The sequence below is a fragment of the Acanthamoeba castellanii genome (assembly GCF_000313135.1).
Source record: "Acanthamoeba castellanii str. Neff unplaced genomic scaffold scf7180000084624, whole genome shotgun sequence".
Taxonomy (NCBI): domain Eukaryota; phylum Discosea; order Longamoebia; family Acanthamoebidae; genus Acanthamoeba; species Acanthamoeba castellanii.
In genome coordinates, this window is record NW_004457269.1 from 221,489 (window position 1) to 235,093 (window position 13,605).

A 13,605-nucleotide genomic window follows, 5' to 3' on the forward strand; every position below is an offset into this window, starting at 1 on the left:
CCCCGAACGACGGGTCGTACGACAGGACCTCGGTCGCGGCGTCGAACGACGGGAAATCGACCAGAATGGAGCCAAAGTCGGCCGACAGGCTCGCGGTGACGTTGGACGAGCGATGGGCGCCGGTGGGCGCCGTCAGCGAGTCATCGGCCTCCTGCGCGCTGTAGACCAGGGCGAAGCCGTACAGGCCCACGCTGACGTCAGCAGTGGAGTTGGCCACGTGTAGGCTCAGGCTGGACGTGGCCGCCGCGGCGTCGTCGACGCGGTCGGCCGAGCCCACCAGGGGGTGGGAGGCCAGGCTCATCGCGAGCCGCAGGCGGTGGGCCGCGCCGGCAAAGGGCCACCGGCGGGCGTTGAAGGTGTACTTGAGGTGGTTGCGCGGCACTGTGACCGCGATCTCGCCCCACGGCTGGGTGAAGGCCGAATCGGGCGAGAGCACGTAGGCGATGGCCACCTCGGCGCCGTTGGCCAGCGTGGCCCGGAACGTGATCTCGTCGACCGTGGCGCCGTTCGACCGGACCGCCGTGGCCGGCCTGGTCCTGTTGGCGGTGTGGTTCTACCACCACCAGCCGATCGACAACGTAACAACAACCACAGCACCAGCAGCAGCAACGCCTGTGCACACGACCCCGTCGGCCGCCCATGCACCATCCATGGCCGAGGGTCCCTTTGATCCGCACCACTGGCTGCAGCATTCCTCGCTGCAGGGCACTCCGTGGCCGCTCCTGCGGGCCAACGCACCTTCCTCCGAAGCGTTGCAGTTTGGCGCCTGCGGCGACATGTACGACGTCCTGCGGCGCGCCGTGGACGTCATCGACAGCGACCACGAACAAGCGAGCCAAGAGCTCGACGTACAGTCTGCTCGCGTGCGCGCTGAGGTGATAGCGTCCCTTCTCAACATGCGACTCTTGTCTGTTGAGCAGGCACGCGCCTCCAGCATGCACAAGGTGAATTCTGCGTTGGCAGCCGTCATCTTGGCCCTGCGCCTCTCCGATCCCGCCGGCGAGTGCCGCCTGGCTCGCGGGGCTTGGGACGCCGGCGTGTGGCGCCAGCACGACACCCTTAAAGCCTTCAACCGTGGCTTGGCGCTCATCAGCACGTTCCCCTCGCGCTCGCCTTCCAGGTCTCCCGTTGGGATGCGCTCGGCGTCTCCTGTTATCTCCCGCTCTCCTTCGCATACGGGCTCGCCTTCTCCTGGTTTTGCTTCGGCCACGCCGTCGGTGCCTTTCATCACGCCGTTCCCTTCGCGCAGTCCCTCGTCGTCGGCAGCGCCGTCCAGGTCAGCGACGCCCTCGCGATCTCCCGGCTTTTCGGCTTCCGCCAGTCCCACGCTGTCAGCATCCGGCTCGCGCTCGCCCTTCCCCTCGCCTTCAGGATCAGCCTTGCCGTCGCTGGGCGCCTCGCCGTCTCCTTCGCCGGCCTTGGTATCACCATTCCCATCGCGCTCGCCGTCGCCCACGGCCTTCCCTTCTGTCTCTTCGACATCATCGCCTTCTTTGGGTTCCAGCCCTTCTTCGAGCCCGACGGTCTCTAGCACTCCGACGGCGTCATCCACCTCCAACCCAACCCCGAGTCCGACCGGAACGACGAGCATCTCTCCATCTGCGAGCCTTGCACCCTCAACTACACCAAGCACCTCACCGTTGGCCACTCTTTCATCGACCCCTTCACTGTCGCCCAACGTCTCCCCCTCTGGTGAGTCCGCTCCCCCCCGTGTCTTCTACGTCCATCTGTGCAATACAGCATTGTGCGTGTATCCGTTCCATGTCAAATCTACATCTACATCTACATCTGCCTCCTCCTCTGCCTCTACAACCACCTCTGCCTCCACTTCAGCATCCATCCACCATCAGCACACTCACTACAACTGCACTTTGATGCCGCGGTGACAGGATTACTAACTCTTTGTTGTGTGTGTATGGCATTGCTACAGGTACGGCGAGTATCGCCCCGACAACGAGTCCTTCGCCTTCGTCGTCGCTGAGTCCGTCGCCCTCGGTGACTCCGACCATCTCAGTCACGCCCAGCGTCACTCCCAGCATCTCGCTGAGTCCCTCGCCTTCGGTGACCCCGACCATTTCGGTCACGCCCAGTGTCACTCCCAGCATCTCGCTGAGCCCTTCGCCTTCAGTGACCCCGACCATCTCAGTCACGCCCAGCGTCACTCCCAGTATCTCGCTGAGTCCTTCGCCTTCGGTGACCCCGACCATTTCGGTCACGCCCAGCACCACTCCCAGTATCTCGCTGAGCCCTTCGCCATCAGTGACCCCGACCATATCGGTCACGCCCAGCATCACTCCCAGTGTCTCACTGAGCCCTTCCCCCTCGGTGACCCCTACCATCTCGGTCACGCCCAGCGTCACTCCTAGCACTTCGCTGAGTCCCTCGCCTTCAGTCACTCCAACCATTTCAGTCACGCCCAGCCTTTCACGGAGCCCTTCGCCTTCGGTGACGTCGACCATGTCTGTTTCAAGGTCTCCCACTCCATCAGGTATGTGTACTTTCCGCTTTCTTACATTCACCACCACCATCACCACCATCACTTGCCACATCTACTGCATCTGCCGCCTCCCCCCCACATCGACTGCATCTACCGCCTCCCCCCTCATCGACTACATCTGCCGACTCAACGTCGACTGCATCTGCTGCCTCTACGGCAGGCGAATATTTATATTGCAACTGCTGTGCCAAACACACTCACCGACGCCGCTAAAGCCACGCATCTGGAAGCCCGTGCCTCTACACGCGATCTGACGACAGCCTTTAACGTTGCTTTCATTTGGACAGGCACGCCGACTCGCAGTCCCACCCCGTCGCGTACTCCATCGCCAAGCCTGTGTACAGCCGTCGGTCAGCCGTGTAGCGCCATCCCTTGCTGTCCCGGCAGCGAATGCTATTTCAACGGGGTGACGCTGACGTGCCGAGCCCTGCCCAGCCCTTCCGCCACGCCAACGCGCTCGCCAACACCCTCGTCTAGTCCTTCGTTCGGTTCTTCGCGCACGCCCACGCCGTCCATCACGCCGACGGCGTCGCCGAGTCCCTACTGCGCGCCGCTCAATGCGTCCTGTTTGAACTTTCCGCCCGTGGTGCCATGCTGCCTACCGTATCTATGTCAGGAGCAGGGCGTTGGTGGCGCTAGCATTTGCGTCGCACCAAGTCCGTCCCCAAGCATCACGCCTTCGCCCACCTCGACACCGTCAGCGAGTCCTTCCTTTGGCGCTTCGGTTTCGCCCACACGCTCACCCACGCCGTCGCCCTCCTTCACATGCAGCGCTCCCGGCAACGGGTGCATCGAGCCCACCATCGTTTGTTGTCCTGGCTCGGTGTGCGTCTACAGCGGCACATTCGGAACTTGCACAGTGACAACGCCAGACTTGCTCTTTTCTGCCGCATGGTAGATGGGGAAGAATGGGTCATGGTGAATCTGTATATATGCATGTTGGCATTGGAAAAAAACTACATCTCTTGGCCAATCACATCATCTCGTGCTGCCCCCACCGCGGAGGTTCGCGGGCAAGGAGATCAGCCCGGCGGCACTGTGCTACGCGATCGACCAAGAGCGGGCGATGATCTCAGCCGAAGACCACCAGCGCCCCGGCGGCTCCCCTTCGCCAGGGGCCGCAAGCCCCTCTGGAGGAGAGCACGACGTGCACTCGCGCCTCTTCCAACTGGTGCTCACGGGAGGCCTCGAGGGCCGCCACTTTGGCGACTATTGCATCGTCAGCCGCCAATGCCTCTTGGCCGTGGGCCGCCTGGAGGGGGCCAGGCAGATCGACGAGGACGCCAACGACGGCGAGGATGCCTTGGCCGGAGGGGCCGCCGTCGAGAGCATCACCCGCGAGCCTGCCTGGGGCCAAGTGCCCCCGTGGCAGGTCGGCGGAGAGGGAGGTGATGGCGATGATGACGCCGACGACGACGATGGCGGCGACGGACACTCCAGAGGGACAACCTATGGCGCGCGAGACAAGCGACTGGCCTACTTGGGATCTGTGCGCCTGTGCCCGTGCTTCATCGCCTACGAGGACCTCAGCATCGACGTGCGCGTCATCGGCAGCGGCTCCTACGGCCAGGTGCACAAGGGCCGATGGAAGGGCAGCAAGGTGGCGGTAAAGCGCCTCATCTACATCAACCGCCGGAGCGAGGAAGCCATCCAGCGCCTCCTCTCGGAGACGGCCGTTCTCTCGACCGTCGAACACCGCAACGTGGTCAGGTTCGTCGGCGCCTGCATCCAGGAGCCCCGTCTCTGCATCGTCACCGAGTACATCTCTGGCGGCAGCCTCCGTAGCCACCTCGACGGCGGCAGACAAGGAAGTCGCGGCGGTGGCGGCAGCAGCGGCTCGGTGGCGTTTGACATGCGAGCGCGCATCAGCATGCTGCTCGGGGCCGCCAAGGGCCTGCGCCACCTCCACCGCAAGGGCATCCACCACTGCGATGTCAAGGCAGCCAACCTGCTGGTAGAGCCCGTGGAGAACAGCCTCCCCACCATCAAGGTGTGCGACTTTGGCATGGCCCACACCAAGAACCAGGCGCGCACCACCACCCGAGGCGGCACGCCGGCCTGGACGGCGCCAGAGATCATCCGCGGGGGCAAGCGCACCGACCGCAGCGACGTCTACTCGTTCGGCATCCTCATGTGGGAGGTGCTCACGAGACGCAGGCCCTTTGCCGGCCTGCCGACCATGTCCATATCGCTGCAGGTGTTGGAAGGCGAGCGGCCGTCCATCCCTCTGGACACGCCCAACGACTACCGCTCGCTGATGGTGCGATGCTGGGCCGAGGACCCTGCCGACCGCCCCTCGATGATAGAAATCGCGAGCCAACTCAAGCGGATGGCCGCCACCCGCAATGCCGCCCACGACAACGTCGGCAGCGACGACTTGGCCCGCCACCGCCTGCCCGAGTTGAGCGACGACGTCTCTGACGACGACGAGGACGACATCGAGGGCCAGTATGACCAGAGCGACTCCAACTCGGACATCGACGGCGGCAGCCAGCCATGCCACAGCAAGAGGAAGGGCAAAGGCAAACGCGCCTTGGACACTCTGGTCATTTAGCCACCCCCCCTAAAAGCCAATGTTAATCCATCTTTCTTGAAACCTGGGCTTGTTAATACGCGAGGAGCATTTATCGCCAAACTTCCAACAGACTCTCTGGTATTGGTGACCTCTGGACAGTGAACGTCGCTCCATTCCCCACTTGCAGTCGCCCCACGCACACACGACATGTCCGCCAAAGCGCCGTCAAACCTTTCGATCGTCTTGCTGGGGATGGCGACATACTCAACCCGACTCGAGGAGGCGGTGGCGCAGGGCGCTGAAATCGCCCCAGCAGCAAGGTTTGAGGTGCTACACCAACCGCCGCGAAACAAAAGGGGCATGATTCAACAAATCTAATTAGACCTGGCTTATAGTATTCGTTCAAAGGGATGCCGTAGCGAAATGGCCTATCCCACCGAGAGGGGTCACTCTTGCAAGTGTGTGGGGTGCTGCGCTCGTCGAGACGAGAATGTCTGATAAGTAGTTTCAGCGTGCTGTCGGCTGTTCCTTGAGGCAACACGGCTTCGAGGGCCTCGCGGTCCACTATGCCTCCCTTGGCGATGATCTGGGCGATGGAGCAGCGGTAGTAGCCGTGTGTCACGGCGGTGGCCACCGCGTTCCATTGGCTGAACGGCGCGAAGCCGGCGTCGTGGATATATGTAGGGTGTGCGGGTGTTTATGATGTCGCCGATCGTGCAAAGCCATCGCACCACATCAAGGTGGCCCCCGCTTACGGCCTTGCCGAGCAACGTTCGCGCCAACATAGGCCAGTGGCCGGCCTCGAAGCCATCTTTGTCCTTCAGGTGCTGCAACACACCGAGCGGCGCACCGGCTGCCAGGACGGCCCACGGCTTGCGGTTCTTGAGGCGTTTGGCGACTTCGACGGCCAACGGCCATGTGAGCACGGCACGGGAAGCGATATACAGAGCAACAACATCGCGAGCACGATCAAGGTGGTCGAAGATGGCCGCCCGCATCTCCGATGGAAGGGCGCACATGACTCGCGCTGCTCTGTCATTTGCTGACCTGCTTGCTCCTGGTTGAAGAACGGACGAGAGGGAGATGGGCAGCGGCGCCAGTCAGAGTCTGCGCCGCCGCACGCGAAAGAGACAGCAATTCCGACGACGAGCGTTTCCTCCCGCACAGCCAACAGCCGAGAGAGGCCGCCAGAAAACAGTGGCAATGAAAAACCCATACGGGAAGGATAACGCTCCCAGAAGATTAGCGCGACCCCCACGTCTCGGGATTAGATGAAGGGCATCAGGGCGTCGCCGCTCACAATAGCCATGACGTCATGACGGCAACGTTTTCGGCCAATTGCGAACCAGCGACGAACTTAGCCTCCACTGGCGTTCGTCCGCGCCATTGCAAGGGGGAGGGTTGTCTCGGATCAACTGAACGTATCCAGATCACCCTCTCTCCTTACACGAGCCCGCCTCATCCATAAGTAGCGACGACGTGCGATAGTGCTCTTCATACCGCCACACCACCAAACCACCAAACTATCAGCCTCGCTTCTCTGCACATTCCTCCCCTCCACCGACCCATCCGTCACCGCCTCTGCCCACGCCTTTGTCACGGTCAACCGAACACAATGACTGGACTAGACCTCAAGTTTGGCGCCGTGATCGCCGTCGCCCTTCTGTGCGTCTTTGTCGGCCTCGGTGCTGCTGGTGCTGCTCCTGGTCCCGGCCCCGCCTTCTCCAAGAGAACCGAGATGCCGCTCAAGTACCAGTACACGTGGAAACTCTACAGCCTCAACGTGTCGGGCTATTGCAACATCGACTACAGCGACCCCGTCAACCGTCCGCTCAAGTGCGGCGCCGCGACCGCCAACACCACCTTTGCCCTCACGGGCACCGATCCGTCCATCGTGTCGCAGGATTGGGTCCAGACCCCGTCGATCCCCGCCATCCTCAACCCGCTGTCGGCCTACAACTGGTGCATCCCGAACGCCAAGGCAGGCTAAACCAACTGGACCACGTTCTGCGCCGGCAGCCGAAGCACCAGCGGCTGGTTCTCCATGCTCAAGGTTGAAGGCACGGGCAGCGGCGACAGCACGCAATACTATTATAGCGGCCAACCCATCAAGTTGCTCGATGCGCGCCTCAGCCCCACCACCTATGCGCGCGTCAACCCGGCCACCGGCTACGTCGTCTTTGACTCGACCGACCCCGCCACCACTGGAAGCGGCCCCACCATCTTCCGTATCGACGCAGTGCAGCAGCCCTAGAGCCGCCGTTCCCGTTTTTTTGGCATAGCGCTTAGCAGCCAACTCCTTCCACCGCCCTTATTTGTCACAAACTCCTTGTTAGCATAAATCAATCCCCCCCCGCCCTCCAACCTTTCGCCACCATCAATAGCAACGACAAGAGGAGATCCTTGCCATCCTCGTATTGCGGACACAGAGACAACATGACGAAACCACGACGCGGACAATCCAGGAGCCGGTCCTCGGAGGCAAGTTGAAGACCTCACATGCGTCGCCGCGATCCGCCAAAGGCTGGAGGAGGATTGCGACCTCTTTGTGCCCACAACCGATGACGACGAGGACGACGTCAGGTTGATCATGGATATGACCGGAGCCACCAGAAGCATCACGTTGCAAGTATTTGCCGCCGCGGGTGAAGACCTTCGTGACACCATACTGTTTTTGAACGATGATTGACCTCGAACAAACGCCAGGCGGTTTGCTTGCATCCAAATATCTTGAGGACCTCAACGTTAGTCGTACCAGGGGAGAGAGCGAGGGGACTGCTGCCGCTGCGCTGCTCCAATGTCAACGCGGAAAGCATTTACCTTCGCCAAACAGCCACAGCAGTGGTGAATAAACAAACTCGTCCGCTCATCTCTAGCACAAGAAGAGAACCAAGTGTTGTTGGTGGGCTTCATTTGGTTCCGCTTCTTCTTCTTCTTCTTTCGCCACGTCAGTCCCAAGTAAAAGGACCCAACATGCGGCCAACTCCGACCATCATCGTGGGCCGCAAGAACGACCACGTCGAATCCTTCCTCGCAGCCACCTTGGTCGCGGCGGACAAGGATCGCACACGCTTCTCCATCGTCCTCACGCCGGATCTCAATGAGGCGTCGGCCCTTGTGGACCAGTTGGCCTACCACGCCACCATCCCCATGTACCACTGGGAGACGACGCAGTTGGTGGTCATCGGCGAGCACTATCTGCCGTCGTCCACCTACCAGCACCTGGAGACGCGCTTTAAGAACGTCGTGTGCGTGTGCTCCCGCGACAATGTCGAAAGGCTGGCGGTGCAGCACCGACCGCGCAACACCCGGTTGGTGCCCACAAACAGCGTGCTGGAACTGGCGTCCCTAGGCTGGCGCAAGGCCATCATAGACGAAATCGTGGGCCGGCTCGAGTCGCTAGATTGCGACTTCCCCAATGCCGACATGAAGGACTTTTACTACGGCATTGTGGACAACGACCACGAGCGCACCTTCCACAGGTTCTATGCCGTGCTCATGGGGCAGATCGACATTGCTGCGGTCAAGAAGCGTGGCCGGCAGATACGCGACTTCCACTTTCCCCTTGTTGATGCACGCGTGCGCGAGGCCAAACTCGTGCGGATCGTGCTGCCGGGTTCGACCTGGCGGCCTTTGTTGCCTCGCATCGACGACTTTGCGGCCTCCCGAGGCGGCGACAAATCCTCCTCTTGTGGCAGCAGCGGCGCACCTCGAGAGGACCACTATGACCACCAGCAGGAAGAACCCACAGAGATCCTCATGGGTTGCTGCTACACGCCAGGTTTAGACACCGTGTGCGCCCTGGCCGACAAAAGCCTATCCGGTGTAGGGCTGGTGGTGACCTTCTGGCCCCTGTTCAACCGCACCATCGTCACCGTGTGCTGCCGGCCAGAATCGCGCATCGACGCCTATCGCCTCATCCGTCACCTCTTTGATCACGTGCCAGGAACCGCCTTTCGCGGATCGCCCTACTACAGCGAGGCCAATGTGCCCTCTCTGTGCTTCCCTTGGACAGATCAATACATTGCGGATGCGGGATGGACAGTGGCCTCTCCCAGCACGACTTAATCCTCTCGCCGCACCACCCCTGAGAAACGGCCCACCATGGCGTGGGGAGGGGGGAGACAGTAAAGATTTTGGTTTTGTTGTTTTTTTCTTGACCAACCATGCTCGTTCTGGAAAGGGGACAGCAGGGCAAAGAGCGGGCCGGCAACCTTACGCCTGGCACACAACGTCGTCGCCCAGCAGGCTAGGGTGGTGGTTGTCAAAGACGGCGACGTCGAAACTGCGGCCCATCATGATGAACTCGACCTCCTCGGCGACCAGCGCCTGCTGGAGGATGAGGCGCATGAAGGCGCGGCGGTCCTTGAGGCTGAGCATGCCGTTGGGCACCACGGCCGTGCCGTCGCAGGCAAAGGACTTGACATAGATGTAGCCCTTGGGCGTCTTGCGGAACGACTGCAGCGGCTCCAGCATGCGGTAGACCCGCGCCTCGTCGCCCTCTCCAAAGAGAGGCTTGTTGTCAACGTAGAACACGTTGGACAGCAGCGGGTCGCGCCCGTTGACGCCGGCGAAGTTAAAGTGCGAGTTCTGCTCGACGCTGGCCTTGCGCCGCAGCATCCACATGAGGCTGATGAGCGGACCCCCGAGCGGCACCGGCACGTCGACGCGCTGCTGGCCGCGCGGCAGCGTGACGATGTTGTGCTGCACGCGCGTGATGACCAGGATCTGGTTGCCGTTGGTGAAGGTGCGCGCGTCGTTCTCGTTGAGGTGCACGTAGGTGACGCGCAGGTGGGCGGCGAGGTCCTTGGCCGTGAGGCGGTGGCCGTCGGCCTTGACCGGCACGATGTCGTGGCCCGATGTGACGATGCACCGGTTGAGCGCGGCGAACTTGACCTCAATCTTGACCACGCTGCTGGCGTTGTGCTTGTTCATCTGGCCGTAGGGGAACACGCACCCGGCGCACAGGGTGTAGAAGAAGGGCAGCGGCGTGTAGAGGCGCTGGCGGTCGGCCGAGTCGAGCACCAACTGCTTCCAGTTCTCGCGCTTGCCGATGTGCTCGTTGAGCTCCTTGCCGGCGTAGCCGGCCACCTCCTCCCAGCCGTAGAGCCACAGGTTGATAAGGCTGTTCCAGTTCTTGTCCTCGACGATCATGGTCGTCATCTCCGGCAGGTACTGGCCGATGGCATTACACCAGCGCACCCAGCCGCGCACCCTCTTCTCCGGGGAGCGCGACGAGGACTTCTTGTCGACGGGCCGCGACTGCTCGAAGGAGCGGTCGAACCCCAGGATGGACTGCTCGACGGGATCGAACGAGGTGGCGGCGTCGCCCACGCCCTTGTTGCTGCCGTAGGCCTCGGCGTTGTAGATCTTCTTGCCCGCCCTGGCCGTGGCGGCCTTGCCCGTGCGCTCGGCGGCGTAGCGGGCAAAGGCCTTCTCGTCGGCGCGCTTGAGGATCTCGCCCTCGACGGGGTACTCGGACGGGTAGTCGAGCGAGCAGTCGCCGGTGCCCGCGCCGGCCGCGCGCCGCGCCGCCTTGATGCCTGGAAGGTCGATCACCAGGTAGGTGTGGTAGATCATGTGGCCCAGGCGCTTGAGCGTGCACGTGGCGGTGCCGCCAAAGGCCACCTCGCCCTCGTTGAAGGCCTGGTTGTGCGATGACATCATGAAGTCGCCCACCTTGCAGAACCGCAGGCGAAAGAGGTTGGACTTGTAGCCCTCGCTGAGGATCTTGGCCACCTTGTCGCCGCCGCCCTGCGCCGCCGCCGCCGCACCCGGAACCGCCCCCGCCGAGGAGGACGACGACCGGAGCATGTCGACCAGGCTCACGGCGCTGTCGTTGATCACATTGTTGTAGTGGTGCGACGCGGAGGACAGGATGTGGTCCGTCATCGTGTGCTTTGAAAGTAGATCACGGGCGTGTGTTTGACTACTACCTTGTTGTAGAACGAGGGGTCAACCCTCCGGTGAGTGGTGGGGGAGGTGGATGCGTGGGTGGTGAGGAGCAGAGGAGCAGAGGAGAACGCGAGGGCACGGTTGCGGAGGTGGGCAAGAGGGAGAAGGGGGAGGCGCAAGCGCCAAGTCGATGGGCGGGCAAGGAGACGGGTGGGGGAGGACGAGAGAAACCGAATACACTCAGGCGGCAAACAGCCCTTGCGCTTTGGTGTGTCTCTCGCTATGGCATCTTTGGCCAGCACATGGTACCCCCGCCAACTGGTACACGCGCACGCGCGAGAGCATCGGGGGCGGAGGTGTGCTTGTGTCCATCGACACCGCCGTCCCCCGCCCGCACAGGCGACTCGTACGCTCCCACTCGCCTTCCTTCTCTCTGTTGGGTCGGATGTCGACATAGCCCGTCGCCGCCGAGGAGCTCGCCGTCGTGACCGCGGTCGTGACGGCGGCATGGACTTTTTCATTCGCCGACTCACGGAAAGGACTGGAAGTAGGAAACACTTCCCCCTTTCGCGCTATGGGCGCTAGAACAAGACATCCTCGCGAATTTGGTCCAACCATGGTTCTACTTCATGGCGGGACTTTGCCCGCCTCTCTCTCTCTCTCTTTTTCTGTGTTTCTCAGTTGGATCTGCTGGCACGCCATATCATCACTTCCCCTGCTGTCACCGCTGTGGGAACTACAGACGACGACGCCATCGCTCGACGCCATTGCCACTCTGAAGGGCTCACCGGACAACAACACCGCCACCGGCCACAAGCAAGAGCAACGACGAAAATTCTGGGACTGGACTGAGGGGTACTCACGCGCCACCAAGTTGACCGGCATTCTTCTACGCCGTGTCATCGCCAGGACCTCGGATGCCGACTTCGCCGACTACGTGGATTCCACACAGGCCCTTGACCTTCTGCTGCGTGTCCTTGAGAGGGCCTTGCGGGCTGCCAAAACCGTCGCCATCTTTGCACCTCGTCTGCCTCCCAGCCTGCTTCCACAATGGCACGCTCGCAGGCCCCGGTCTGACGCCAGCGACGACACCCTCGACCAAGTGCGGCGCGAGCACGGCACCTGCTCCACGGTGGAGGCCCTCGCCATCGAGTGCGTGCGCGGACAAGGCCACCCCTTGGCCCTGGAGGCCATAGCCAGGCACATCCGCAACCTCCGGCACGAGGCCACGGCCTGTTTCAACGTCCGCGATCATTCGTGTGTCTTCATATCGCACCACTCCATGCTCGGCGCGCTCGACTGCGGAGCCGACACGCGCGCCTGCCTCCGGCCGGATCTTCACCAGTACCACGCCGACATTCACGGGCGCATCGCGTCCCTGGCGGATTGTGGGACGCACGCTACGACAAGCATGGGGCACGAGTATGTCCTCGCTGTGACCTGCGTCCAGCACATCGTCAGTGCACTGGAGCAGGACCAAGGCAGCACCTCGCCGCCGCCTGGCGTCGTTGATTGCCTTGCGGTCGTGGCAAGAAGGCCGCTTCGCCCTGGCGAGCTCATGTGCCCCACGAGTCTGGAGCAGCGCTTGAGGCCGCCCACCGGCTACGACTTGGTCGCGAGATCCGCCGCTCTCATCGAACGCCACCACACTCTGGGCGAACCCGGCTGGCGAAAGTCACTCTTCATCATTTGCCTGACCATGCTCGGCGTGTTCGAAAGCATGCAGCGACTGTCTGATGCCGAAGCGTGGGCCGCGGATGACGACGACGATGACCAGGACCCCTTCACCCTTCGAGACCGGTTAAAGGACGAGGGCTCACAGGCGTTCGCGGCCGTGGCTCGCTTGTTGGGTTTGTCGTGGTGCGACAGCAACGAGGACGGCGAGGATGGCGCCACCAACAACGACAAGATGTCCTGGCCTCGGGCGTGCATCAACAAGTTCCTGGCTAGTGGTGACCCCACGGCATCCGTGTTACAGTGTCGTTTGTCGGCGACAAAGTGGTTTCAATTTCGCTCGGAGACGCTCGCCACTCTCCCTTGATGTCAATGTTGGCGACGCACACTGTTACACGAGGAACTGGGGCAAGCGAGATCGTCTTCTCAATGTAGAACAGAACAGTCTTCACAACTCAATAGAAAAGTTTGGCAACATGTTGGGTGGGGGACAGGTGGTGGCGGTGGTAGGGGCGAGGGCAAACGAATGCTGGCCGCTGCGGCGACGCTTCTTGGAGGGAGCGACATTTGACTACTTGAGGGACGAGAATCCGGATGGACAGATTGCCACGTCAGGATGCGGTTGCCCACTGCACGCGAGAAGATGGCGGCCAACGGGTAGGATTCCATTGTGCAAGTCAACCAATACTTCGACGAGGGGCGGAGGGTGGGCCTACAATGATGAACCAGGAGGTTGTGGCGCCGACCGCTGGGAGGCAAGCGAGAGAGAACCACTTTGGGAGAGTTTCGGGGTCGAAAGGGCCTATCGCTTCTTCGGGTTTCGCGACAAGCACTCCAACAGCGTCAGACCCACCTTCGACGGCGCATACAACACTCTACCTATGAGACTTAGCGGCCGAGGTGGCGGGCGCCGAAATCATCGTCGCCAGGATCGCGCTCTACTATGTCAAAGGCAACTACCACCACAGCAGAGCATGTTCGATCGTGGACGCCTATGTGGCCGAGTACCACGACACCCTCTCTC

At 62.0% G+C, this 13,605-nt stretch overlaps 6 protein-coding genes across 6 annotated transcripts; 4 read left to right on the plus strand and 2 right to left on the minus strand.

Moving 5' to 3' along the window:
• Positions 1–20: 20 nt before the first annotated feature.
• Positions 21–2,459, minus strand: ACA1_363080 (uncharacterized protein; the record flags this gene model as incomplete). The annotated part of the gene is given in 7 exon segments (XM_004333775.1): positions 21–553; positions 623–722; positions 739–909; positions 942–1,714; positions 1,739–1,822; positions 1,935–2,171; positions 2,265–2,459. Coding segments are annotated over 7 exon segments (2,093 nt in total), but the record flags the coding sequence as incomplete, so codon positions are not given.
• A 1,104-nt stretch (positions 2,460–3,563) lies between these two features.
• Positions 3,564–5,051, plus strand: ACA1_363090 (protein kinase domain containing protein; the record flags this gene model as incomplete). Its single annotated transcript, XM_004333776.1, has 1 exon — positions 3,564–5,051. The coding sequence occupies one exon, from the start codon at positions 3,564–3,566 to the stop codon at positions 5,049–5,051; it is 1,488 nt and encodes a 495-aa protein (XP_004333824.1).
• A 1,576-nt stretch (positions 5,052–6,627) lies between these two features.
• Positions 6,628–7,266, plus strand: ACA1_363100 (uncharacterized protein; the record flags this gene model as incomplete). Its single annotated transcript, XM_004333777.1, has 2 exons — positions 6,628–6,959; positions 7,032–7,266. The coding sequence occupies 2 exons, from the start codon at positions 6,628–6,630 to the stop codon at positions 7,264–7,266; spliced, it is 567 nt and encodes a 188-aa protein (XP_004333825.1).
• Positions 7,267–7,985: 719 nt separating this feature from the next.
• Positions 7,986–9,080, plus strand: ACA1_363110 (uncharacterized protein; the record flags this gene model as incomplete). The annotated part of the gene is made up of 1 exon (XM_004333778.1): positions 7,986–9,080. One exon carries the CDS (start codon positions 7,986–7,988, stop codon positions 9,078–9,080), a length of 1,095 nt encoding a protein of 364 aa, XP_004333826.1.
• A 147-nt stretch (positions 9,081–9,227) lies between these two features.
• On the minus strand, positions 9,228–10,904 carry ACA1_363120 (iridovirus major capsid protein; the record flags this gene model as incomplete). Its single annotated transcript, XM_004333779.1, has 1 exon — positions 9,228–10,904. The coding sequence occupies one exon, from the start codon at positions 10,902–10,904 to the stop codon at positions 9,228–9,230; it is 1,677 nt and encodes a 558-aa protein (XP_004333827.1).
• A 1,285-nt stretch (positions 10,905–12,189) lies between these two features.
• On the plus strand, positions 12,190–12,948 carry ACA1_363130 (uncharacterized protein; the record flags this gene model as incomplete). The annotated part of the gene is made up of 1 exon (XM_004333780.1): positions 12,190–12,948. One exon carries the CDS (start codon positions 12,190–12,192, stop codon positions 12,946–12,948), a length of 759 nt encoding a protein of 252 aa, XP_004333828.1.
• Positions 12,949–13,605: the final 657 nt, after the last annotated feature.